At 40.5% G+C, this 26,578-nt stretch overlaps 1 protein-coding gene and 11 non-coding genes across 15 annotated transcripts in view; 10 read left to right on the top strand and 2 right to left on the bottom strand.

Moving 5' to 3' along the window:
• wnt5b (wingless-type MMTV integration site family, member 5b) overlaps positions 1–26,578 on the bottom strand; it is a 108,766-nt gene that overhangs the window by 82,100 nt on the left and 88 nt on the right. For 2 of the 4 annotated variants that reach the window (XM_074624964.1, XM_074624963.1), the window contains exons 1-2: positions 25,470–25,747; positions 23,668–24,409 (exon numbers count right to left, since the gene is read on the bottom strand). Coding sequence is in view for 2 of the 4 variants with exons in the window: in XM_074624961.1 (XP_074481062.1) it covers positions 23,668–23,733 (66 nt within the window). In the remaining 2 variants the exon portion in view is untranslated. Of the gene's footprint in view, positions 1–23,667; positions 24,410–25,469; positions 25,751–26,578 lie in introns of those variants that run through there. The other 2 variants (XM_074624961.1, XM_074624962.1) reach the window with 2 other exon arrangements.
• trnak-cuu (transfer RNA lysine (anticodon CUU)) lies at positions 11,083–11,155 on the top strand. The gene has a single exon. It is a non-coding gene; the product is annotated as a tRNA-Lys (tRNA).
• On the top strand, positions 11,611–11,683 carry trnak-cuu (transfer RNA lysine (anticodon CUU)). Its single transcript has one exon. It is a non-coding gene; the product is annotated as a tRNA-Lys (tRNA).
• Positions 12,323–12,432, top strand: trnal-caa (transfer RNA leucine (anticodon CAA)). Its single transcript has 2 exons — positions 12,323–12,360; positions 12,387–12,432. It is a non-coding gene; the product is annotated as a tRNA-Leu (tRNA).
• trnak-cuu (transfer RNA lysine (anticodon CUU)) lies at positions 12,851–12,923 on the top strand. Its single transcript has one exon. It is a non-coding gene; the product is annotated as a tRNA-Lys (tRNA).
• trnak-cuu (transfer RNA lysine (anticodon CUU)) lies at positions 13,289–13,361 on the top strand. Its single transcript has one exon. It is a non-coding gene; the product is annotated as a tRNA-Lys (tRNA).
• On the top strand, positions 13,990–14,062 carry trnak-cuu (transfer RNA lysine (anticodon CUU)). The gene has a single exon. It is a non-coding gene; the product is annotated as a tRNA-Lys (tRNA).
• trnak-cuu (transfer RNA lysine (anticodon CUU)) lies at positions 14,686–14,758 on the top strand. Its single transcript has one exon. It is a non-coding gene; the product is annotated as a tRNA-Lys (tRNA).
• Positions 15,362–15,434, top strand: trnak-cuu (transfer RNA lysine (anticodon CUU)). The gene has a single exon. It is a non-coding gene; the product is annotated as a tRNA-Lys (tRNA).
• Positions 15,856–15,928, top strand: trnak-cuu (transfer RNA lysine (anticodon CUU)). The gene has a single exon. It is a non-coding gene; the product is annotated as a tRNA-Lys (tRNA).
• On the top strand, positions 16,191–16,263 carry trnak-cuu (transfer RNA lysine (anticodon CUU)). The gene has a single exon. It is a non-coding gene; the product is annotated as a tRNA-Lys (tRNA).
• trnal-caa (transfer RNA leucine (anticodon CAA)) lies at positions 24,298–24,407 on the bottom strand. The gene is made up of 2 exons: positions 24,370–24,407; positions 24,298–24,343 (listed from the first exon to the last, which is right to left on the bottom strand). It is a non-coding gene; the product is annotated as a tRNA-Leu (tRNA).

Here is a 26,578-nt window from a genome sequence, read left to right as displayed (position 1 = left end):
TGTCAACAAAGCACAGAGAAGCCCTGATTACAACACACATACAGAGGGAGAGTGACTTCATTCTCTGCTCAGGCAGACATTACTCCTCTATATCTTTACATAGCAAATAGCTGTTTGCTGCTTTATTAATGCTCTGGATATCGTACAGCGAACCTTTAATCAAAGCTACAATCTTTTCCTAACCTTAACCAATTGTTTCAGTGGCCTAAACCCAACAATAGGTGGGTCTCTGGTGCAAAAGTCCTGTTCTTAATCCGTCAGATCATCCACCCTGACCTCCTCCCTATGACTTTGGTGTATAATGAGGATGTCACACTTCCTGGATGGGAAAAAAAGGTTTCCAGTGAATGTGATCCAAGCCGAAATTCGATACAATTCCACCAATTCCTAGTCGTCCACATCATCTTTGGCGAAGGAAATTATAAACATATAAATGTGTTATGTAGCGGATAAGGTTGCTCTTTCCACATTTGCCTCTTTTCGCTTCTCTGCCTTCTCTTCTTTTTCCTCTCCCTTCATTCCCCTCTTGTCTTTTTCTTCCCAGACCAACATCCCCTCTGGTCTTTCTCCTCTTACACCTCTTCCTCCTCCTCGTCTCCAAGCTCTCCATGACCAATGCAAGAGCCTCATAAAGACCCTTAGGAGTCAGAGGATTTCATGGGGCTTTGTGTTTGAGAGTGTGTGTGTGTGTGTGTGAGTGAGTGGGAGACAGCACATGTGGCATGCAAGGTCACGTAATCCTGTGGCCTCCAGATACTGTTATTGACACACGCACACAGCGCTCTATGACCTGCACTGCCCTTGCACATGCAGATCGTACATGAACGCTCACACACGCAGATGTCCTCATATAACCCACAATGCCCTCAGTGTAAGGATGCAAACACGGGTTAAACCTTGACTTGAGCGCTATAATTCTTTGTCTTTTTTTGAAAGGGTTGGTATTCTAAATTTTTCTTATTGCCAACAAATTGTATAAAGCAAGAATGAATTGATCCTATTGTCTGTGTAGCCAAAGCCTGATATATCTTATTCCTCTGTGAAAAAACACTTCACTGAGCCATATTGTTTCACTGCATGACATATTTGACGACTGTTTCCGTTGGTTAGAGAAACAACTGACCAATCAGAGCTTCATCAATTGGATTAAGAATGGGGACGTCATCTTCCTACATAGCTCATAAACAATAACTACGGAAAAATAGTTGACAAGTGTGTTATTGGTGCAGCTGGACAGATTGCTGTCATAGACGGTATATAAGAAGTGGACGTAGTCACCATGACGTCACCCATTTGTGGACTGCTGTTTTGAAGCCTCAAATTCTGCATTTTGGCCGTTGCCATCTTGGTTTTTGCCTGTCGCTGTTTTGTTTTTTTGCAACCAGAAGTGACAAGAGTGTGGAGCTAAGTACAACCGAACTCTGAATAGGCATTTTTAGGCGCCCAAAATGTTACAATTAACTTTCATAAACTGAAAACACACTGTGAAAGGGTTAAAGTTAACGCCGTGGTAGCGACCTGCCACATACACATACAGAGAGAGTATGGCCAATTTCCTACAGTTTCCATAACTACCTCATCATGTATGTTTTGGGTTTTTTATGTCTTTGCCATTTCTAACTTTGAGATTGTTCACACATAGAAGTGCAGACTTAAGCATCAGAACACGTTGTACAAATCATGTCCACTATACCATGCTTTATTCACCTCACAAAATGTTTTCAGCTATTTTGCCTTCATCCAGGTGTGTCTTCCTGTTTCCTCTCATGTGACTAATGGATCACCATACGAAGTAAACAAAACATTATGATCACCTTTTTAAAAATACTTATTATAAATGACGATATTTATGCCTTGTGGATACAGCAATTTAAAAGAGAAACATAAATGGCCATGAATACAAAACATACAATATTACAACCATCTTTTAAGAATATTCATTAGTAAATACAATCTTTCATCTTTAATCATCAACAGGTAAAAAGGTTGAATATCCATGTTTTAAAAATAAGCTCTTTCAGCCTAATTTTTTAAAAACATAGTATACTCAAATCTCTTTCATCTCTTATTATGTGTGGATAATCCAGACTAATATCAAAGTCAATCTATGTGGCCTTAACCATATATAAAGTCTTTTGTGGACTGCTGTTTTGAAGCCTCGAGTTTAGAATTTTGCCCATCTTTCATGAACTGAAAACACACTGTGAAAGAGTTAACGTTGTAAGACGAAAACACGGACAACTCCCAGACCGGACAATGCTGTGGTAGCAACCTTTCAATCGCAAGGTAGCCACGTTTTAAAGCATACCCTGCTTTATGGTCTATTTGACTCTAAATGGGACCATCATTAACTAAATGAACATCATGCTGTATTGAAGAAGACTTGAAACTAGCGATTGAGACCATAAACTCATGTTTACAATGTTTACTGAGGTAATAAATCAAGTGAGAAGTAGGATCAATTTCTCATAGACTTCTATACAATCAGACTTCTTTTTGCAACCAGAGGAGTCGCCCCCTGCTGGCTGTTAGAAAGAATGCAAGTTTAAGGCCCTTCAGCATTGGCTTCACTTCTCAGACCTGGACGTAGCCCATTGTTTGCTGTAAGTCCACTTACAGAAACAGCAACTGTTAAATCTACATATTTCTTTGATTAATGTGAAAAACGTCAAGTTTACTCCTTACTCCTAACAACCACTAAAGCTTCCGTGGAAACTAAAAAAGATGGAGGCAGGACAGGTACGTCGTTTCCCACCCCTTCCTGAAAACTTAGCTAACAAGAAAAAAATGTGAGGCTTGAATGAAATGAAACATTGGCAACACTAGCTGTTTTTAGGAAATGACTGAACTTTATGTGACACAATTCTTCAGGAAGAGCCAGTGGGCTTGAAGGTGAGGGCCTCAGACAGAAGTATCAGAAAGTATTGAAAGACGTTCTATCAAACTGTTGGCCTTTCATGATATTTGCATAGGCGCAGTTTGAACTTCAAAGTTGGGGGTTCACAAAAACAAATCTAGAGGGGATATAATGTGTACAACGCAGAGAGGTCTAATGTATTGAGATGTGTGTACATATTACACCCTACAAACAGAATGCAACGCAAGTAAGCGTCAGTGCCAAAATCTGTTGCATTGTTTTTTATTGGAATGAACTAACTGGCTGCGAGCAACGAAGCGCTGTGCATCGTGCCTTTTTGAGCTGAACTTCTGTCAGATGCCTTGTTTCTATGTATTCCTGTTGCTTGCGGTGAAAGCGCCGCAACGGATGAGGAATGGCTGATTGGTTTAGATGAAATGAGGAGTTATCTGTACGATATCTCTTCATTTCACAACAAACACCTAAATAAGGCGGCAGCTGGCAGAATGAAGATCACCAGGAGATTGCCTGAAAGTTTACTGAGGCTACTGTTGGCTGTAGGCTATTGTAACCTATGTCATTTTAAGTAAATATCGCAGTATAAAACCTGTGCTTTCTGTTTAAGAAACACAAATGTCAAAAGATAGCAAGTACTACTCACCCATCTTTTAAGTGGTAATGACTCTAGTCTGATCTTGACCGCACAGCTGACAGGTACGTGGTTTATTTACATGGCGCAACAGAAAGTGCATATTTAACGGTGTGTGGACAGAGTGTCCGCTGTTATTAAATAAATAAAGAGACCACAAATCTATCTTCCCATCTTGTTACTTTCTTATTCTGTCAATAAGAAGACACAACAAGGTTGATATTATTCATCATTACAATAAATTATTAGTTCTGTGTTATTATAAAAAAATATAAGACACATTTCTAGGGGGTTCAGTAACCCTTTGAACCAACGCAAACTGCGCCTGTGGATATTTGTTGACTAGAAGAAAAAGCCAGCCTCATCCTTGACTGTAAATGTATAACACGCAGTACAAAAGAAAAAAATGCCATCGCATGGAGACACAGACACAAATACACAAATATGGATTTCCAAGGTCGCATTTCAGGCATTCAGTCTGTATCTTATACAAGTCCTCCTCTCTGTCTCTGCGCTCCACTGCTCTCCTCTTCCTCCTCCTTCTCTGTATTCTTCTCTCCTCCTCCCTCCATCTCTCGCCGACACACACACACACACACACACACACACACACACACACACACACACACACACACACACACACACACACACACACGCACACACATGGTCTCTCCAGAGATGTGTCCATTGCTCTGACCTCTCTCTCTCCTGGGAGAGCTGGCTGTCTGCCCAGCTCTCTCTCTTTTTTCTCTCCCTCTGCCTCACACTTTCCTTTTGCTCTGTATCTTTCTTCTTCTTCTCTCCGTATCTCTATCTATTGATCTATCTATCTTTCTAATCTCCTTTTGTCTCCCCCCCTCTCTTATCCTCTCCTCTGCTGCATGTCTCCCCTGCTTTTGCATCCTCTTATCTCTTCATCCTCTCTCCGCTCGATTCCTCGCTTCTCCTCATCTTCCCTCTCTTCACCCTCCTCTCCTTTTTTAACCCTTCCCCCTCTTTTTCCTCCTACACCTCGTCTTCTCCCTTTCTCACTTCCCTCCTTTACTCTCCTTCTTTCTAGGCTTCCAGGGGGCTGCGGGGCTCTGCCTGGGGCTCCTCGCCCAGCTCATGCTGCCTCTCTCTGGGCACGGCGCCCACATAGGGTGGGCAGGGCTGAAGGGGGAGTGTGTGTGTGTGTGTGTGTGTGTGTGTGTGTGTGTGTGTTCTGTATCTAGTGATGGGGAAAGGGGGGGTAAGAAAGTGAATAGAGAAGGAAGGGTGGATACTGAAAATGAGAAGGGGGCTGTTGACAGAGACAGAGAAAGAGACACTGACAGAGATTTCTGTTGAGTCACGCTTTGCTGGCTGGAGTGTGATCGAAGCTACAACAGCACTGTGTGTGTGTGTGTGTGTGTGTGTGTGTGTGTGTGTGTGTGACTTCTATTACAGTCAACTATATGTAGCAACCTGCATACAAAGGCATCATTCTCTCAAATATAAGTCTTATATTTGTAGCTTTGTCCATCATTTCTATTGGTTATCACTAATGATTATGAATTATGAAGTTTCCAGAGCCCAAGGTGACATCTTAAAGTGTCTTGGTCTGACCAACGGTTCAATGATGTTGAGTTAAATATCATCGAAGACTAAGAAAACCAGAAAATGTTCACACTTGAGGAGGTGGAACCAGTAAAAATTTGCCATTTTGCTTAAAAAATGACAACACAGGGCGCCCCAGTAGCTCACCGGGTACAGTGCGTACCATTAAAGCCGAAGTTAAACTTTCGCGTCCGCATGACGTAAATTACGCTCATCAGAGGGTGTACGCGTACTAGCAATTTGTTGTGACCGCGCGGACCTGTCCCTGCAGCCACTAAACTACAAGCTGTAATAAACTAAAATGATCCTTTAAAATTCCCTAATTATCATATCCGATATGAGCATAACCATGTGTGACTATACTGAAACTGATGTTGAACGCACGCGCACACACACACACACACACACACACACACACACACACACACACACACACACAACACAGAGTGACAAAGCATCAGCACACCTGGACCCAGCTGCATGCAGAGAGCAACAATTCCCCTGCTGGTCACTAATGGTACGGCCCTGCTGGAGTGGAAGCAAATGGCCTGGACCCAACTATGCGTGCTGGAGGAGGGGGGGTGGAGGTGGAGAGTGATAATGGTCAGATGGAGGGAGAGAGGAAAGTGAGATAAAGGAAGAAGGATGGCTGTGCCTTGTGAAATTAATTCGGTGAAAGAGGAGACGTGATGGAGATTTCACACCTGTATTTAAAACGTTGTCTTTTATCGCTTCATTTATCTCGTCACTCTCACTTCAAAACTTTCTCTCTCTCTTTCTGTTCTCTCCATTTCGGTTCATCCCTCCATCTCCCCATTTAACTCTCTGTCATGCTCTCCTCTCACCTCCCTCCTTCTCTCTCAAGTGTCCAGCAGTGTGTCAGTGGTGAGTCTCAGTGATGTAGCGCCCTCTGTCTGTGTCCACGGTTACCGCAGCAGCACATTTTAAAACTTCAACCCTCCTGACCAAAGGAAATATTTATAACATTTGACAACAAACATTTGAGTTACTTGGAGAAAGTCTAGGAGAACAAAATAATTAAAATTGTTGCAAAAATGGCTTATTTTTTTCTTTCATCTATGTGCACAATTTGTCTGACATTTTGCACATAAACATATGTTATGCAGATGTATAAATAATGTTATGATTGATGACGGTGTGTCTTATGAAGCCATGTAAATAGGTCAATTAAATATGTGAATTGAAAAGAGTTAAATTACAAGTTTAAGTTCCCATAAAATTGTGATGCACTTACAAATAAACATTTTGACTATGTAATATTCCCTTGTAGAGCGTGAAAGTTCATTGTTGACCCTGGAAATAGTAGTTTGACAAATTAATCTTCACTTAAGGTCCATTTACTACGCCAGTGTTTTTTAATAATACTGCAATTAGGGCTGTCAATCGATTCAAATATTTAATCGCGATTAACCGTATGATTGCCCATAGTTAATTGTGATTGATCGCAAATTAATCACACATTATTTATCTGTTCAAAATGTACCTTAAAGGAAGATTTGTCAAGTATTTAATACTCTTATCAACATGGGAGTGGGCAAATATGCTGCTTTATGCAAATGTATGTATATATAATATTGGAAATCAATTAACAACACAAAACAATGAGAAATATTGTTCAGAAACCCTCACAGGTACTGCATTTAGTATAAAAAATATGCTCAAATCATAACGGGGCAAACTGCAGCCCAACAGGCAACAACAGCTGTCAGTGTGTCAGTGTGCTGACTTGACTATGACTTGCCCCAAACTGCATGTGATTATCATAAAGTGGGCATGTCTGTAAAGGGGAGACTCATGGGTACCCATAGAACCCATTTTCATTCACATATCTTGAGGTCAGAGGTCAAGGGACTCCTTTGAAAATGGTCAGTTTTTCCTCGCCAAAAATTTTGCACAAGTTTGATGCGTTATTTAACCTCTTTCCCGACAAGCTAGTAAGACGATGATGGTTGGTAGCAATGGATTCTTTAGGTTTTTTTTAGTTTCATATGATACCAGTATCTTCAGTATCTCTAGCTTTAAAACTGAGCCTGCTACAACCTCAAAATCGCAAGTCGCATTAATGTGTTAAAGGAATTAGTGGCGTTAAAACAAATTTGCATTAATGTGTTACTACCGTGTTAACTTTGACAGCCCTAACTGCAACCTAAGATGTAAAAGTGCATTTTCATTTATATACCGCCAAATGTCTCAACTAATGTCTTTTAATGAAAGAAAAAACAATACACTGGTCTAGAAGTAGAGCTGATAACTGCTGTCACAGTGCTGCTGCTATACAGTGTACGTCCTTGCTCCAATGCCAACAAGACAGATCCCCGTACATTCATTGAATGCAATGAATAACACAATCCTGATCTCGATTCAAGCGGCGTGCGCGTTTGACAGACGACTCAGCAGCTCGGCAGACGCTGACGTGAAATATATGCTGCTGCATGTGTTAAAATATGCAGGATGAAACTCAGGAGATACGGCGCCACAGAAGTGTTTTTAACCCGTTTGTATCCAAAGATTAGCAGAAAGCTTTTTGAGCAGCTGCCCAGATAGCAGTTGCTGATGGATTGGAGAGCGTTGTTGATTCAGTGTTCACATTCTGAATCCCAGAGACTCAAACAGATTTTGTTTCTCTTCCACCATCCCTCACCGATTCAAACACAAGCAGACAAGAGATTCAGCGGCTCGGAGAGATGCCAAGTGCTCTCTGGTGCTGAGACACAAAAACACCTCGGGTACTATTAAAGACAAGGCTAGAACATCCTCCTCAGGTAGAAGTACTGTTACTTAACTTTACTCAAGTCTCTCATCAAGTCAGTGATGCTTTTAAAAGCAGGGGCAGTGTTTTCCCAGAAACCTACTACACGTCAGTATTGGACGATCCTACAAACCCAGGAATGAGGCACTAGTGGCATCCAGAGATGTTTTATTCTAGCCTTACATTAAAACAACAACATTTCAGCATTAAAGTCAAAATAAGCATATGAACAATGGATCACATATTGTTTATAGCACCGAGCTCTACATCCATTTTTCATCTTCCATCAGAGTTCAAAGATTTGTACACACTAGAATGTAAACTGACAATGTGACATTGCTCTGCCGCTAGAAAACCACGTTCAGGAGCCTTTTATTCACTCTTTCTGTCTGAATTTGGCTGAATTTTGTTGATGTTGAACACAGTAGCCCTTTCAACATTGTATATCTTTCTGCTTTTCAGGATGGAAAGCCTTAAAGGTAGGGTCGGTAATACTGAGAAATTAGCAAGAGTACACTAGATTTAAAAAATGATTCAACCAAAAAACCCAGCCCGGTGTTACCAAATCTTTTCCAATGAAAGTAACTCGCAGCACTAGCTCCAAAAGTCTCTAAATCTAGAAAGAAAGTAAAGTCGGCAACACTGACAGTCCGTCCCTCCAGGCCTCCCTCCACAGCCACTCCCCCAAAATGATCATAATGAACATAAACAACCAACATGGCTATTGTTAAAACTCACAGCTGTCAAGCTAACAGCTTGTGGACTCCGGTGATGCGCAATGAGGGCACGGGCAGAGTGTGCAGGTAGACAGGCAGGTAGGTAGTCCGTCCAATCATTACGTTTGGGCCGAATGAAATGATTGGACGGGTTTATTACAGTCCTGCGACAGCCACAGATACCTGATTCTTTTCATCTTTTTTTGTCAGAGCATTTGATTTATTGATTGCTGTCAGGATAATGAAAATATCAACAAATATAAACATTTGTTTATTTGAACAGCACTACCAAGAAACCTTTAAATCACAGCTACGTCACCAGTGTTACCATGACAATGAAACGCCAAGGTTTTTTTCCCAATACATCCTTGATATAATATTCACCCCCATGCCTTTTAAGACTGGTGATGTTTGACTGTAACCATATACATTTCATTTGCTGTGATAAATGTAATTATCATGATTTTCTATAAGCTCACAGTACATTTTCTTTTCAATCAATGATCTCAGATGATCCGCTGCGGCGACCCCTAACGGGAGCAGCCAAAAGATGAACAACAACATGTTCTATTCAATCACCTGGACAAGAAGGCAGCAACCAGGATTTTCAAAGTAACTGGAAAGTACACTTCCAGTCATTTCTTCCTTTTCCAAAAGTAGTTGAGTAAAATATTTCATCAAAAATCTCTATATTGGGAATACACTATACGAGTACTAAGTTACACTAAGGTGAGAGCTTGCTTATTTTCTTTCCCCAATTAAAGAAAGACACTTTCTTCATCCCAGGATTGTGCAATGGTTTCATACTGTAGTCCATGCCGTGTGTGGATGTTCAGAGGACAGTATATCATAAAACCACAGAGAAACAGGACAGACAGAGGTGATGCTGCAACGCTCTCCTCATTATCCAAAAAGCTCATTTGGCAAAGAGTCAGTATCCTCTTTTAACGCAATGCAGTGCTGTCAGTCCGGTCTACAGTCAGGCGACCTCAGCTACAGTCAGTACACTTATTAATAAATCATCTCAGCCAATCAGTGATGGATGGTGTTTTGAAGAACAAAAAAACATGCATGAATCAATGTTGTCTGCCTCTACCTCCCCCCCCCCGACATCTGACTAATGTTTTGTCGATACATCTTCTGCACACACACCTACACGAGAGAGAGAGAAAATGGAAAAAGAAAAGAGAAAGAAAGTAGAGATGAGAGAAAAGAGACAAACGCAGGATTGACAACAAAATGATTGAAAAAAAATCTAGAGTTAGAGAGGATAGGAGAGCAGCTATAGCTCGCAATCAGAAACAAGATAGTGGGAATAAATTTAATTTGATGCTCTCTCTCTCTTTGTGTGTGTGTGTGTGTGTGTGTGCTGACAGATTTGGTATTGCTTCAGTTCGGAGATTGGCTACAGAAAAACACACTCAGTAATTATCTAGAAAGAGCACCTGGGTGCTGGGAATCTCATTATATTACACACACATGGCAGAGGAAAAGAAAGAAAAGGGAAAAGAGACAAAAAAAGGAAGATGTTGAGGGAGAAGAGAAACAAAAGATGAGAGGAAAGAAGAGAGAGAGAGAGAGGGAGAAGCCTTTCTAGTTGTTAATGTGTTTGCTTAAAACTCACTGTTGTAAGGATTTTTGGATCAATGTGGTATGACTCACAAATACCAGGGATTTTGAAAGAATAATTCAAATCTCTCTGTTGTCGCTTCTCTACCTGACTTTTTGTTTTTGTTTATTTCATCTGTGAAATTCTGAACAGTGTTGCAGCAGTGATCAAAACCCATGAGGCGTAAAAGACGGAGCCACAAACAGGAAGTGATATGAAACCCAACAGATTTAACCAGTTTTGTTTCTCCCCTCTCCATCTATTTTCTTTGATGTGTTGTAGTAGCAGACAATGACCAGTAGGAGGCAATGTTTCCTCTCATCTGTTCTCCATCGCTCTTTTATTACCTTCACTCTTTCTCTCTGTGCCTGGATTTCTACTTTCTTCTCCCCTCTTTTTCACCCTAAATCCCCAACACACACACACACTCACACACACACACATACTCTCTTCACCTGTTTTTGCCAAACTGTGTTGCCTCTGCAATGTGCTCAAATGTGTGAGTCAGTGGGTATACAGTGCGAGTGTGTGTGTGTGTGTGTGTGTGTGTGTGAGGACCACCCGGCTGATCTGAACGGCTTCATTCATCGCTGTGTTTTGACTGGCTGACGGTGACAGGGTGAAATGATTTACAATGGGTCAACACAGCGGGAGGGCCCAGGACACACAGTCAACGCCCCAAAACCCTGCCAGGACATCTGAGGTCATGTGGCAGGAAGTAGTTAACTGTACAAACATTTATTATACTATCACCTTTATGATGTATCAGAGATCTGAAGTCCAAACCAAACCACAGATACTGATATCAAAGTAGTGATACGTCTGAAGTCTTCTTTGTCCATAAATATGAACTATGAGAGTTAACACAGCTATGAAATATGACCCATTTTTCAGTCAAATATCGCCCGGCTAGCTCAGTCGGTAGAGCATGAGACTCTTAATCTCAGGGTCGTGGGTTCGAGCCCCACGTTGGGCGTTGGTGTTTTAAAGTTGGAATTTCAGAGGTAGAAATATAAAACTGCTGAAACTATACAGCGGTGTTAGTTCACACTCAATACAAAGGACCTTCACACTTCAGCTATCTCTGAAATCAACAGAGGTACAGCAATAAGCAGCATACACAGAAAACCACGCCTACAGTAGGAGAAAACAATATGCAACCAAAGGCTGAAATGCATACAAAGTGCCTGTAGCTAGCAAAAAATGTTACATTACAGAGAAAGTCTCTGTCACAGGCAGTCTAGTGCCAACGATGCACGCCAACCATTGGCTCGATGTGTCAGGGCCTAAAGGGTCATCAAGTGCTCCAAACTTTTGTGTGGGGTGTGAGGAGAGTCAGCCCAGAAATCCAACCCTTCGCCCTTCAGAGTGTTCTCAACCCATGAGCGTTAAGACAGCCCCGAAATATGACCCATTTATCAGCCAAATATAGCCCGGCTAGCTCAGTCGGTAGAGCATGAGACTCTTAATCTCAGGGTCGTGGGTTCGAGCCCCACGTTGGGCGCTGGTGTTTTAGGGATGGAATTTCAGAAAGGCAGAAATTTAAAACTTCTAAAATCTGTACATATTTCTATCTATACAGCTGACTTGGAACTTGACCTTGTCTTCAAAGACAAAGAAAGTCGTAATTCAAACTCAATACAAAGGGCTTTCACACATCAGCTGTCTCTGAAATCAATGGACACATAGTGCTACTGTCACACGTTGCAGACCACGCCCACCGTAGGGGAAAACAATCCGCGCCACAATATGCCACCAAGGGTGGAAATGTGAACAAAGTGCCTCTAGCTAGTTGAAACTTTTACATTTCAGCATGTCAAAGGATTATTTTAGCACACTGTGTCCAGAAAGGGTGCAGTTGAAAGCTAAAATTATGATGGGATGGGACAAGTTAACTGTTAGCGAGCTAATGTTAGCTATGTGTTGGAAAAGTCTCGGTTCCCAGTATGATTTCGGAGTGACCCTCAAAAAATGACGCCATCAGCAGAAATAACTGCAGTGTCATGCCACTCTGAAAGCTGACAATGAGAAATAGATGAATGTGTGATGATGAACATTTTCCAAGTTTCCTATGAGTCTGTCAACCCATAGTTTCTGTGTACATGTAACTGGTGAAGTTCAGACTGAATTCAGGGTCTTAACAGTCAGGATGGCCGAGTGGTCTAAGGCGCCAGACTCAAGGTTGACTCCTTCCTGATCAAAGGGACTTCTGGTCTCCGAATGGAGGCGTGGGTTCAAATCCCACTCCTGACATACACTTTTACTTGCAGGTTTCATCCCTGTGTGTCCTCGAGCAATTATACTAAGTGCAGCCAACCTTGGCCTCTGATGAAGAGATTCCAGTGTAACAACAGCTCACGGATAAAGGGCCTTCACACACCAGTGTCTGTGGCCCACAATTGCCTGTCCTTCCTGTACGGTGCACAGCAGTTTTCTTGATGACAGAGTAGAGCCAAAAATGAAGACTGCCACAGATCGGGTCTCCTCCCAAGCATGCCATGAACATGGTGGTCACATGATGCTAGGGGCAGGATGTGCAGAAGAAGAGGACTCTTAACTGTTAAGACGTAATAGCCTACTATAAACGTTTTTGTGACCAACCCTCTACCCTGTTCTCAGCCCATGAAACTTAATGCCGCATGTAAATCTGACCCATTTCCTCTGTTGGGCAGCCCGGCTAGCTCAGTCGGTAGAGCATGAGACTCTTAATCTCAGGGTCGTGGGTTAGAGCCCCACGTTGGGCGTCAGTGCTTTTAAAGTTGGAATTTCAGAGGTAGAAATATAAACCTGCTGAAACTATACTTTGGTGTTAGTTCACACTCAATACAAAGGACCTTCACACTTCAGCTATCTCTCAAATCAACAGAGGTACAGCGCAAAGCAGCATACACAGCAACCCACGCCCACAGTAGGAGAAAACAATATGCAACAAAAGGCTATATTTCTTTATTTCTTTATTGTTACCTGAGTCATTTTTCGCAAGATGCACATAAGAAGAAGACTCTTAACTGTTAATAACCCAGAAATCCATCCCTTAACGCTTGTGAATGTTTTCAGGCTATGATAGTTAACGCAGCGAAGAAATCTGACCCATTTTCCATAAAATATTGCCCGGCTAGCTCAGTCGGTAGAGCATGAGACTCTTAATCTCAGGGTCGTGGGTTCGAGCCCCACGTTGGGCGTTGGTGTTTTAGAGTGGAAGTATGGAATTCAAAAAGTTTAAGCTACTCATCAAAAGTGTCTGCAGTTAAACTTCGTCTACCAATAAGGCAATACTTCTGAGAAAGCCTCCGTCACAGGCAGTGTAGTGCCAACGATGCTCGCCAACCATTGGCTAGATGTGTCAGGGACTAAAGGGTCATCAAGTGCACCAAACATTTGTGTGGGTTGTGAGGAGAGTCAGCCCAGAAATCCAACCCTTCACCCTTCAGAGTGTTCTCAACCCATGAGCGTTAACGCAGCCATGAAATTGGACCCATTTTTCTGTGAAATACTATATATATATATATATAATACTATCTATTTATTTATTCCTGTATTTATTCATACATTTATTTATATATTTACTTATATGTTTATTTATACATTTATTTATTTGTTGATACCTAAGTCATTTTTCATCCTCCATAAAATGCCTAGGTCAGGAAGTGCAGAAGAAGAAGACTCTTAACTGTTACTAACCTACTATAAACGTTTGGTGGGGTGTGAGGAGAGTCAACCGAGAAATCCAACCCTCAGCCCTTCTGAGTGTTCTCAGCCTATGAGAGTTAACAAGGCAACGAAATATGACTCATTTTTCAGACAAATATAGCCCGGCTAGCTCAGTCGGTAGAGCATGAGACTCTTAATCTCAGGGTCGTGGGTTCGAGCCCCACGTTGGGCGTTGGTGTTTTAAAGTTGGAATTTCAGAGGTAGAAATATAAAACTGCTGAAACTATACAGTGGTGACAGTTCACACTCAATACAAAGGACCTTCACACTTCAGCTATCTCTCAAATCAACTGAGGTACAGTGCACAGCAGCATAAACCCACGCCCACAGTAGGAGAAAACAATATGCAACCAAAGGCTGAAATGCTAACAAAATGCCTGTAGCTAGCAAAAAATGTTACATTGAAGCATGTCAAAAATGATTTTTAAATGTAGCAAAAGTTGAAAAAAGTAGAAATAAATGTAAGATATTTATTTATCAATACCCTATTTAATTATAAAATTGTATTTATTTATGTATGTCAATATTTATTTATTCTTGTATTTCTTTATTCGTACATTTCTCTATTTCTATATCTATTTATTTCTTACTGTAATTATTTATACATTTCTTTATTTCTTTATTGATACCTAAGTCCTTTTTCGTCCTCCATAAAATGCTAGGGGCAGGATGCACATAAGAAGAAGACTCTTAACCGTTAATAACCCAAAAATCCAACCCTCAACCCTCGTGAATGTTTTCAGGCCATGATAGTTAACGCAGTGAAGAAATCTGACCCATTTTCCATAAAATATAGCCCGGCTAGCTCAGTCGGTAGAGCATGAGACTCTTAATCTCAGGGTCGTGGGTTCGAGCCCCACGTTGGGCGCTGGTGTTTTAGAGTGGAAGTATGGAATTCGAAAAGTTTAAGCTACTCATCACAAGTGTTTGCAGTTAAACATAGTCTACCAATAAGACAATACTTCTGAGAAAGCCTCTGTCACAGGCAGTCTAGTGCCAACGATGTTCGCCAACCATTGGCTAGATGTGTCAGGGCCTAAAGGGTCATCAAGTGCACCAAACATTTGTGTTGGGTATGAGGAGAGTCAACCCAGAGGGTTCTAAACCCATGAGCGTTAACGCAGCCATGAAATTGGACCCATTTTTCTATGAAATACTATATATCTATAATACTATCTATTTATTTATTCCTGTATTTATTCATACACTTATTTATATATTTACTTATATGTTTATTTATACATTTATTTATTTATTTGTTGATACCTAAGTCATTTTTCAGCCTCCATAAAATGCTAGGGGCAGGAAGTGCAGAAGAAGAAGACTCTTAACTGTTACTAACCTACTATAAACGTTTGGTGGGGTGGGAGGAGAGTCAACCCAGAAATCCAACCCTCAGCCCTTCTGAGTGTTCTCAGCCCATGAGAGTTAAGACGGCAACGAAATATGACCCATTTTTCAGTCAAATATAGCCCGGCTAGCTCAGTCGGTAGAGCATGAGACTCTTAATCTCAGGGTCGTGGGTTCGAGCCCCACGTTGGGCGTTGGTGTTTTAAAGTTGGAATTTCAGAGGTAGAAATATAAAACTGATAAAACTATACATCGGTGTTACTTCACACTCAATACAAAGGACCTTCACACTTCAGCTATCTCTCAAATCAACAGAGGTACAGCGCAAAGCAGCATACACAGAAAACCACGCCTACCGTAGGAGAAAACAATATGGAACCAAAGGCTCAGCATTTCTTAATTCTTTTATTTATTTATTTGTACATTTATTTATTTATTTATTTATTGATACCTAAGTCCTTTTTCATCCTCCATAAAATGCTAGGGGAAGGATGCACATAAGAATGTTATTAAACTGTTAATAACCCAAAAATCCAACCCTTAACCCTCGTGAATGTTTTCAGACCATGAGAGTTAACACAGCGAACGAATCTGACTCATTTTCCATAAAATATTGCCCGGCTAGCTCAGTCGGTAGAGCATGAGACTCTTAATCTCAGGGTCGTGGGTTCGAGCCCCACGTTGGGCGATGGTGTTTTACAGTGGAAGTATGGAATTCGAAAAGTTTAAGCTACTGAGAAAGCCTCTGTCACAGGAAGTCTAGTGCCAACGCTGCTCGCCAACCATTGGCTCGATGTGTCAGGGCCTAAAGGGTCATCAAGTGCTCCAAACTTTTGTGTGGGCTGTGAGGAGAGTCAGCCCAGAAATCCATCACTTTGCCCTTCAGAGGGTTCTCAACCCATGAGCGTTAACGCAGCCATGAATTCTGACCCATGTATTAGTCAAACATAGCCCGGCTAGCTCAGTCGGTAGAGCATGAGACTCTTAATCTCAGGGTCGTGGGTTCGAGCCCCACGTTGGGCGCAAGTGTTTTCCAGAGGGTGCAACTCCACAGAACTGTATTTAATGCACAATCCAATCAGTATATTAACCCTGTTTGAAGATTAATATCACAAAAACACATTACCCCACACAACATTCAGAAACTGAAATGTGAGCAGGGCACAGGAACAACACTGTAAATATTTTATGTTTATTTACTGAAGGCTTTACCTAAACTGCAGTACGTGCTCTGCAATGAACCTGTTGAACCTGAATGTTCACCTCTGTCTGTATCATCACATCAGCATTTACAACTGAACCTCACTGAAAACACTGAGCTTGATATCTGTTAAAGGAAGAGCAGGAACATCGGAGGGAAACAAAAAGGACAAGCTCTACTATGTAGTGATATACTGTATATCTTATAATATTGAGTGATACTCCCTTCTAACCTAAATATGTCTTCAACTGAAATCAACAAAGAGGTGTTAAGAGAAAACATGGAGGTGAAGAAAGACAGAAAGAGACAGATGGGAAGAGTGAAGAAGAGAAAGAGTGATGGAAACAGAAAAAGTCGTAAAGAGAGAGTTAAAAGCAGCAGAGAATAGGCTTATTGTTGTGAGCACATGCTTGGGTTTGTGTTCATATATGGCCTACAGTGTGTGTGTGTGTGTGTTAGACAGCTTTCCAACCCGGTGCAGGTGTGCTGTTGATAGTTTTATCAGCGCTGGATCGGGGCTACTGAGAGGAGGAGAGAGGAGGGAGGAGATGAGGGAGGAGAGGAGAATCTGTAATGATTTTGGCGTTTATATGGGCTGTTCCATTCATATCCACTTATCATACTATGGAGCAGAGCCAAAAGACTGAATGCATGCTCTCCATATTACGTTACAACGTCATAGTTTCCCTCCAGTATTCCTACCTTTCTGATATGTTGCTCTCTTTGCGTGATGTTGGTGCAAACACTGTGCTTCACAAACTCAAGTGACAGTAGATTTAGATCTCAGTTTGCCAACTTCGTCAACCTTGGGGCTTGATCTAGAGTCAGGACTGGGTAGAATACTTATATTTGTTTCTTAGATTCCTTCCTTGTATATAATAATCATCAAATTCACTTAAAAAGCACATTCTAAATAAGGTAAACTGCAGTTCTAACTGGGACATATCATGAAAATCTCACTTTTTCAGTGCTTGTTTTCATACATTTGGGTATCTGGAGTGCCTACCGACCCACAAACTCTGAAATAAGACAACCCAGTCAGTTTTTTGTGGGCTGCCTAGATCAGAAAACATGTGATTCAACAAACCATCCAGATTTGGCTCCTCTTTCTATGTCACATACAGTCTCAGAATATACCGCCCACAGCTTGAAAACTACCTTTGCAAAGGTGCACCATATTTTTCGCACAAGCCAATTAGAGCAGACTGGGCTTTTTCGGGAGGGGAATTTAAAGAGACACGCGCTAAAACGGAGAGTTTCAGACACAGAGTGAATACAGGTATATTCAGAAAGACCGTATGAGAAAAATAATGTGTTTTTTTAACATTAAAGCATTTAAACATGTTCTAGTAGAACCCCCAAATACATGTATGAAACTAGAAATTACCTTGATATGTCCCCTTTAAAAAGATTTTTTAAACATTAGAGAAAAAATACTTTGCAAATTAATAACTAAAGCATGTTAAGAATTTTAAATTCCCTTTCATTTACTGTTGGAGCAAATAATAATATAGCATATAATCAATAAACAATTATTGTTTTGGAACACAGAATTCTACCTTTATGTGCCCCAAAGAGCCATACAGTATAATTACAATATACGCCTGCCAGTTTATTAGGTACACCTAGCTCAAACTACTTTAGTCTGACCTCTGACATAAATGAGATGGACAAAATATTGGAAACATAATAACAAATACAGCCTCCAAAATGACCATAAGTTTATTGCAGGGCTGTTTTGGTGGACCTAATAAAGTGGTAAATGAGTGTATTTAGAGAATTGGCCACAATCACAGCCAGATAATACTATAGAACATACATAAATTGAAAAAAAATGTATATGTTTGAAATTTAATTAAATTATATATTGTCCATTTGGAGCTATTTCTGTGCTGTTGACAATATAATGTAAATGACTACAGTTTTGTAAAATGTTCTTAAAAGTTAAAACACTCTACCTGTTGTAATTCTTCACCGGCGTATTAGAAACATTGTAGGTAAAAAAATAAATAATTACAGAGCCGGGGAAGGAGGGTAATATTCTGAGAAAAAACTCTGAATTTACGATATTTAAGTAGTAAATTTACAAGAAAAAAACAGGGATATTCTCTAAGATTAACGTGGCAAATTTCTGAGAAAAAAAACTCATAAATTTGCGTGATTATAGAGTTGAAAATTTACAAGGAAAAAAATCAAAGTATAAGTCATTATTCTTGGTCAAGGCATTTTCTTATTGTCGATTATCGGGTTGGAATACTGGATTTTATGTGAATTAAAACCTGTGGTGAGCCTTTAACACACCAGTGCTCAGTGACTGAGGCTCCTCTGGTCTTGTGGCTGTTTGGTCTGTGACTGTCCCTCGTACCGGCCGGCCGGATTTATAAAACAGTTTCAGGCTCTATAAAGTGTCCAATAAACCACTTTTACTATTAGTGTAGGACACTGCTAGCACACAGCTAGAGACCGCTACCACTGACCATACACCCACACTCACAACACACACACACACAACACACACACACACACACAAACACACACACACTCACACAACACACGCAGACAAGAAGGGACAGTCACATACTTCCTGGTCAGACACATTTTGAAGGCTGCTGGAGTCAGGACCTCTGCCAAACTCTAACCCCATGTCACCCCACCCTGCCGCCCCGATGACATCACCGCATAGCCCTGAACCGCCGGCCCAGAAAGGCCCAAAACACGCACACACAAACACCTACACCCACACACACACACACACACTCACACACACACAAATACATACACACATGTGCAGGCGTCGAGAATGCAGGAAGCGCAGACACCGTAACGAATACCACAGGGTCACATTTTGACTGCACACATACTGTACATGCAGAAATGCACACACACACACACACTTGACCATAATGACTACTGCATGGCCACACTGCATTGTCAACACACACACACACACACACACACACACACACACACACACACACGAATGTAGCAGCTTAAGTGCGGCTGCTGCCTCTGAGTCAAGTCATAAACGTGTACATATATATTTATTTATTTACAATAGAGCTGCAACAATTAATAGATTATCTGGTTAGCTGGTTTCTTTACTCCTCTATGACAGTAAATGATCTTTTACTGTATCTTTGAGTTGTGGACAAAACATTTGAGGACGTCGTCTTGGGTTTTGGGAAACACAGATTTTTCATCATTTTCTAAAATTTTATAGACAAAGCGACTAATCGATTAATCGAGAAAATAATCGACAGATTAATCAATAATGAAAAATAATCATTGGTTGCAGCCCTAATTTACAATGACGTAAATCAGAGAAAAGCAGCGAATGTTCATATTGGAGAAGCTGGAAACAGTGAATAATTGGCGGTTTTGCTTAAAAATTGACATAAACCACAAATCTGCACAGGTCTTTCTCTGCCAAGTCAGCGCCTTCATCCTGAAGACCAAACTGACTAAACAGATGCAAACAAAAGGCACACACACCAGGAGTGGAGGGGTTAAGCCGGCCGCTGTCATACACCGTCCTTGGAGGAATTCCCAGGGTCCAAATGAACCAATCGGAGAGCAGCGTTTAAAATACTGGCTCTTCAACTGGAGAGGCCGTCCTCTTCACATGGACCACCGTCTGTGGCTAGTCATTAGTGCTCCCAGTGGGCGAAAATACACACATGTTACACACTAATTTAACACACCCAGTGTTAAAGACCCCCCCATCACACATACACACACACTTAAACATGCACACACACATTCAGATACTTAATGCTGTGCTAAGTGTCCCATTTTAACCGGTTTTCATGCAGATTTTTCACTTCAGAGTTTGTGAAAATCCTTAAACGTCTACTTAACGGTCACCATACATCCATATCCATTGTGTCTGAACATATGGGACACACACAGACTTTACATCACACTCTTGAATGACCTTGAGGGTCCATTGATGCTTGCAGACATCCCATCTTCTCGTATATCGAGCGTGGAGACACACAACACACACACACTTACTCCCCCTTCCCTAATTACCGAGTCCCGAGGGACGAGACACTCAAGCAGCACTTCAGTGTTTGGTGGAGGAAAAGCTTTTTCTCACCAGTTAGAGGGCAGACAGAGGTAAAGAAAAAGAAATAACAATGACTAAATGGCTACTTCTCAAACACAAACGTATAGGCAGCCATGAGCCAAAGGCATTCTTGAGTTCATCAAACCGGTTTAGAAAGCAATATAAGCCCCAAACCATTTCATCTCTCAGCTTAAATGAAAATGTTGACGCCTTGTCGTCTCGAACATCAAATCCAACATGATACAGGACTGACAGGAAGTAAAGAAAGGGCAGAAAAGTGAACAAAGGGCAGAACAGAAAGAGAAAATTGATGCCCTGACTTAAGCAGCGAGAGGGAGGGAAGAGAAAGACCAGAAATTGACTTGGTCAACAGGGAGGGAGGGAGGAAGAGAGATTATCTCTCTCTAATGGCTAACCTGTTGACAGCAACACTTTTCACCACCTCTATCTACACATCTAACGTTACTATCTACCCTCCACACACGCACACACACGCACACACGCACACACGCACACACGCACACACACTTCCTCAGGGTTTATCAGCACGGCTGTCAGTCCGCTCCACGGCTCAGGTGGGTTTTTAAAACCATTAGAAATGCAACGCGAACCGGAGACGTCACCGCCAGAGACGACCTCCACTTTCTGTCAGAACCTGATTCATACAGTATTTCACTTTTCTCTGCTATGTCTGCTTTTTACAAACAAGAATATTTGGGAAAGATGTTTGTCTCCAGTTGATTATTGATTACTTATACGCACATCACGTAGATCAGAACAGCGTCAGTAAAGGAAAAAGTAACGCCTGTGCACTACTTCATGCCACAATATTTTTATTGACTACGTTTTGATCCTGTTTTGATCTTTATCAGGTCAAAGTGTTTGAAAAAGTGGAAACCACACCCATATTTATACATGAAGCAAACAAGCTCTATGATGGCAGGTGTAGTTCATCCAAAACACCAGCGTGATAAAAAAACATCCACAAACAATTCACAATTTGATAAAGTACATAAAAACAGTAATACAAAAGCCAAACTTCTAAATATCAAACATGTTATTTTATGTCATCATCTCATATATCAGAAAATCCATCACCTATGTTCAAAAAGGGGAAAGAAGAAATATGTAATACTTGTTCAATAAATTGGGTTTAAAACACCCTTCTAAATAAGAGTAGTGTGCAGGCGTTACCTTTTTCTTTACTGTCTCCGGTTAATGAAACATGTTTTATAACTTATAATGATGAATCAAATGTTCTTTTATTGTGAATTTACTTTTTTATGAATGTTTTTGGCCCTACTGAGAAAGGCCATCTCAATGATATTGGTTGATTAAATGAAGGATACATTTTAAAAATGCATGTTTTGGGGGTTTTGTATTATGACACTAAACACAGTTTTAAGTTTTTCCTGCCTTTGGGCCAACAAACGTACTGTTCATAGATCTAGCAAAGTTCAAAGGTCACCATAAAGCCTCAATAGGTCTACTGATGTGTGGATGTCTCATCGCCAAACAGGAGGAAACACACACAAGCTACAACATTAAATCACCCACTCATAATCAACAAATACAGTCCATACATGCTTATTATTACATTTATAAAGTCACAGCCTTTTGATCTTGTTAACTGCCGCTTTAAATATGTTTGAATCCATTTTCGTGATGCCATTCACATAGGGCTAGTCAATATGACGACATATATCGTCTAATGGATATGAAAATGTCTATTGTATAAATGTTTCTATATTGTTTCTATTGGCTAGGCTTATGTTTATTTTTTCTTCTCTATAATTTCACTTTAAACTGTTATACTGTTATGCAACATGCCATTTCGTGATAGAAGATTTGGGCTATATCGCCCAGCCCTACATTCAGTTACATCCTGTCAATAAAAAAAATGTTGTAGTCATGGAAAAAAAAACAACAACACTAAAGTTGAGTCTCTGCTTTTCCTAGAGCCCATTGTAAGTTATCACGTCTTGTATTCCTTGTCATGTGTGTACAAATGTCTTTACAATACACCGCTCTAGCATCACAAACTACAAAATGTCCTCACTCCTCTATAGTCTCTGCTCAGGGTATATTGATTAATTGCAGAGCTGACCTCTGTCCTACAGCTGCCACCTACTGAACACAGCCACATATGCTCATACAGGCCAATAAACTTACTGTAGGTGTACAGTAGAGCCGAGCGCCTACCATCTGTTATGTGCCAGCTTTTCATTCAAAAAACGCCATGTAAATTTCACTCCTTGTGTTTATAATACCTGTCAAAGTTAAAAGTGAACTTGTTCCTCCCAGAGTTTACAGTCAGACTTGTGTCAGTGTTCGATGCCATACAGCCGCTGGCCCAGATGAAGGCAGCCGGAGCAACTTCTCTATACTGAGAGAAACATTTGTGCAACATTTCGACCCAAAAATAGTCCTGGTCTCCACCGCAACGCGAGAGGGCTGCCTTCATTTAGGCCGATGGGGTTGGCAGATCATACACACACACACACACACACACACACACACACACACACACACATACACACACACACTGCATTTCACCACTGTGTCATATGGGAGCCAAAGTCATGAAATAAGCCCATTCTGTAAGTAGACTGTGACAACGGAAACATTGTGGGGACAAGACGTCTACAAGTTCAAATGGAGCAACTTTAAACCAACTTTGACTTCTGATGTTTGTGTGTGTGTGTGTGTGCGTGTGTGTGTGTGTGTGTGTGTGTGTGTGTGTGTGTGTGTTCTGTTCAGAGGGTGCAAAGTCACTCAAAATAGTGAGTTCAAGTTTAAAACTTTCCATTTAAATCCTAAAAACTCATGCAGACATCTTACAACTGTCAGGACAAAGATGATAAAGCCAAAAACTGACAGAAAATATGACATACACATATGATATCAACTACTAACTATCATAAAGTTGTAATAAATGTGTGTATCATTGATAGATAGATAGATAGATAGATAGATAGATAGATAATATATAGATAATAGATAGATAGATAATAGATAGATAGATAGATAGATAGATAGATAGATAGATAGATAGATAGATAATATATAGATAATAGATAGATAGATAGATAGATAGATAGATAGATAGATAGATAGATAGATTTAACATTAATGAAAACGTGAATGTAGTTCCTACCTGCTCTGCTGTGCTCGGATCCAGTTGTTGCTCAGCTCTCCAGGAAAAGTTTCTCCTCCCGACCATCCGAAGCTCTCTAGTCCGAAAAAGTGACTCTCTGTCCGGCTGGGAAGCTACAGACAGGTCGGTGTTTTTTATGGAGATCCCACAGCAGCCTGCTGCAGAGAGCAAACTCTTCCAGGTGTCACTTAAATGTCCTTCACTTCTCTGCTCGGTCACCTTCACAGATATGCCACAAAAAAGTCCCAATTTGTCCAGTAGAAATGTGGAAATAAAGTCAGAAACCTCCTCGTTGTTGTGCGCAGTGTCCTCAGCAACAGGTGTCAGAAACAAAGTGAGATTTCTTCACGGACATCACAAGTTTCCAAACTCCAAGCTCTCCAGCTAATTACGCACGCATGCAAGGAAAAAGGAGGAGGAGGGGGAGGAGGAGGAGTGAGGAAGGGTGCTCTCCAAAAGTTTTTACGCGTCGAGAAACACGAGTTTGGAGTGAAACAAAAGAAAGTTCACTCTCCTGTGTGACGACTCTCCTCTGCTCTGGTGTGGAAACTGCTCGCCTGCCCACCGGTGGAGACAGAGAGAGAGAGAAAGCTTCACATAGAAGGAGAGAAATGACACGGAGAAAAAGTCTGTCAGAAGCGGGATTTGAACCCGCGCCTCCATTTGGAGACCAGAAGTCCCTTTGCTCAGGAAGGAGTGAACCTTGAGTCTGGCGCCTTAGACCGCTCGGCCATCCTGACAACTGAGAAAAACAGTTGTTTAGATAAACCACAACTTTTACTTCATTCTATCGCAATTCAATTCAATTTGCTTTATTGGTATGACTGTCAGGTGAACAATATTGCCAAAGCGTCAATTCAATAATAAATAAAAATAAAAAAAAGAACAAAATAAGAACAAAAACACACACACATATATACAATTCATTAAGCAAATTACAATATATAGATATTTAAAAACAACATGCAAACACACACACACACACATTCTTCAACCTGCTTTTATCCTTTTGTGTTGTTTTAGTTTAGTTTAGTTTTGTTGTTGTACTTTGTTATTTGTTTTTCTCTGTATAATATATTTTGGTCTTTTTTATATATGTCCCTGCACATGTTTTTACTTGTTTTGTAATCACTTTATAACACAATAAAAAAATAAAAAAAGAACATGCATGTAAATGGAAGAAAACAATAAAGAAGTAATTAATGTTTGTTGTGTCAATAAAACAAACAAACGAATAAAAAAAAATTAATAACAATTGCAATATCAAAGGATAAAGGTAAAAAACAACAACCCCCCACCTCTACCCCCCAAAAAAACATGAAGTAGAGGAGTAAATAAAAGGTAGAGTGAGTAACATCTATTATGTGTTGTTGTTGTTGTGGTTGTCTCTTAGGCTGTGACATGCACTGACATTCTCTCTCTACACACATTACAACCAACAACTACCTTGTGTTTCATGTTGCCTGTAAACTCTGGTAAAGTCACATAAAAAAGATGTCAGACTTGTATTATTGACATATTCTGCTAATTAGCTAGTGTAATTTGGCTCACCTGTGCAGCTGACTCAGTGTACAAGTACATTAGTCATGATGCGTTCAAGTGAAACTCAACTATATTGCTGTTGCTTAACAGCAGTAGTTTAGAAAACCCCACCTTTTACTTCATTCTCTCTCTACACACATAACAACTAATGTTAACTACCTTGTGTTTCATTTAAACTCCGGTAAAGTCACAATAAAAAAGATGTCAGACCCCTTTGTATTATTGACATATTCTGCTAATTAGTAGTTAATACAACTCACCTGTACAGATGACTACAGGTACATTAGTCATGGTGCGTTCAAGTGAAACTCCTGAGCTGGTATTTACAAGTGGTTAACTCGTGAGAACACTGCTGCTAAGCAACGGCAATATTAACGTTACAGAGGCTAACAGTTTAGCAAGCTAGCAGGCGGGTAACATAATGCATAAAGGCATAGTGACTAATGTAATTTTAGTCGTGTATTGTTTTGTAATTTCAGAATATGTCTGAGGAAAATGTTAATATTCCCAACGGCCTCATCTTTTTCCTGCCTTTGCATTTCCTGCATTATGCTTGCTAGCTTGCTAGCTTGTTAGCCTCTGTAGCTTCTAGATGCCGACAGTAACGTTAATATTGCCGTTGCTTAGCAGCGGTAGTTTAGAAAAATCCCACCTTTTACTTCATTCTCTCTACACACATAACAACTAATGTTAACTACCTTGTGTTTCATTTAAACTCTGGTAAAGTCACAATAAAAAATATGTCAGACTCTCTTTGTGTTATTGACATATTCTGCTAATTAGTAGTTAATACAACTCACCTGTGCAGCTGACTCAGTGTACAGGTACATTAGTCATGGTGCGTTCAAGTGAAACTCCTGAGCACCGCTGCTAAGCAACAGCAATATTAACGTTACTGTTGGCAACTAGAAGCCACGGAGGCTAACAGGTTAGCAAGATAGCAAGCAGGTAACATATAATGCATAAAGGCATAATGACTAATGTCATTTTTGTATTGTTTTGTAATTTCATAATATGCCTTTCTTTGCATTTACTACATAATGTTACCCATAATACCCATAATGCAGGAAGGACAGCTGGATTTACACTGTGGGTGTTTACCGCTTTGAATTATGTTTTTATATATATATTTTTACTTGTTCTTGAGTCCCTTTCACGAGGTTGAAATAGTCATAGACGCCATAACTTGGGCACAGGGCATAAAGAAGTGTAATCCATTCATCCATTACTCTCCTAAAAGCTATTTATACCTGGATGACTACATCTAATTTTTTAGTATTCCGTTACATTAATAAGTCTGTTATATAGTGAAGGCAGATAACAAGAAGATACCCTGGGTATGTTGAACTCGCTTTGTAGTACAGGCCTC

This window comes from Sebastes fasciatus, chromosome 23, assembly GCF_043250625.1.
Source record: "Sebastes fasciatus isolate fSebFas1 chromosome 23, fSebFas1.pri, whole genome shotgun sequence".
Classification (NCBI taxonomy): domain Eukaryota; kingdom Metazoa; phylum Chordata; class Actinopteri; order Perciformes; family Sebastidae; genus Sebastes; species Sebastes fasciatus.
Note: the sequence above shows the minus strand (reverse complement) of the source record. Positions and strands in the feature narration are given on the sequence as shown.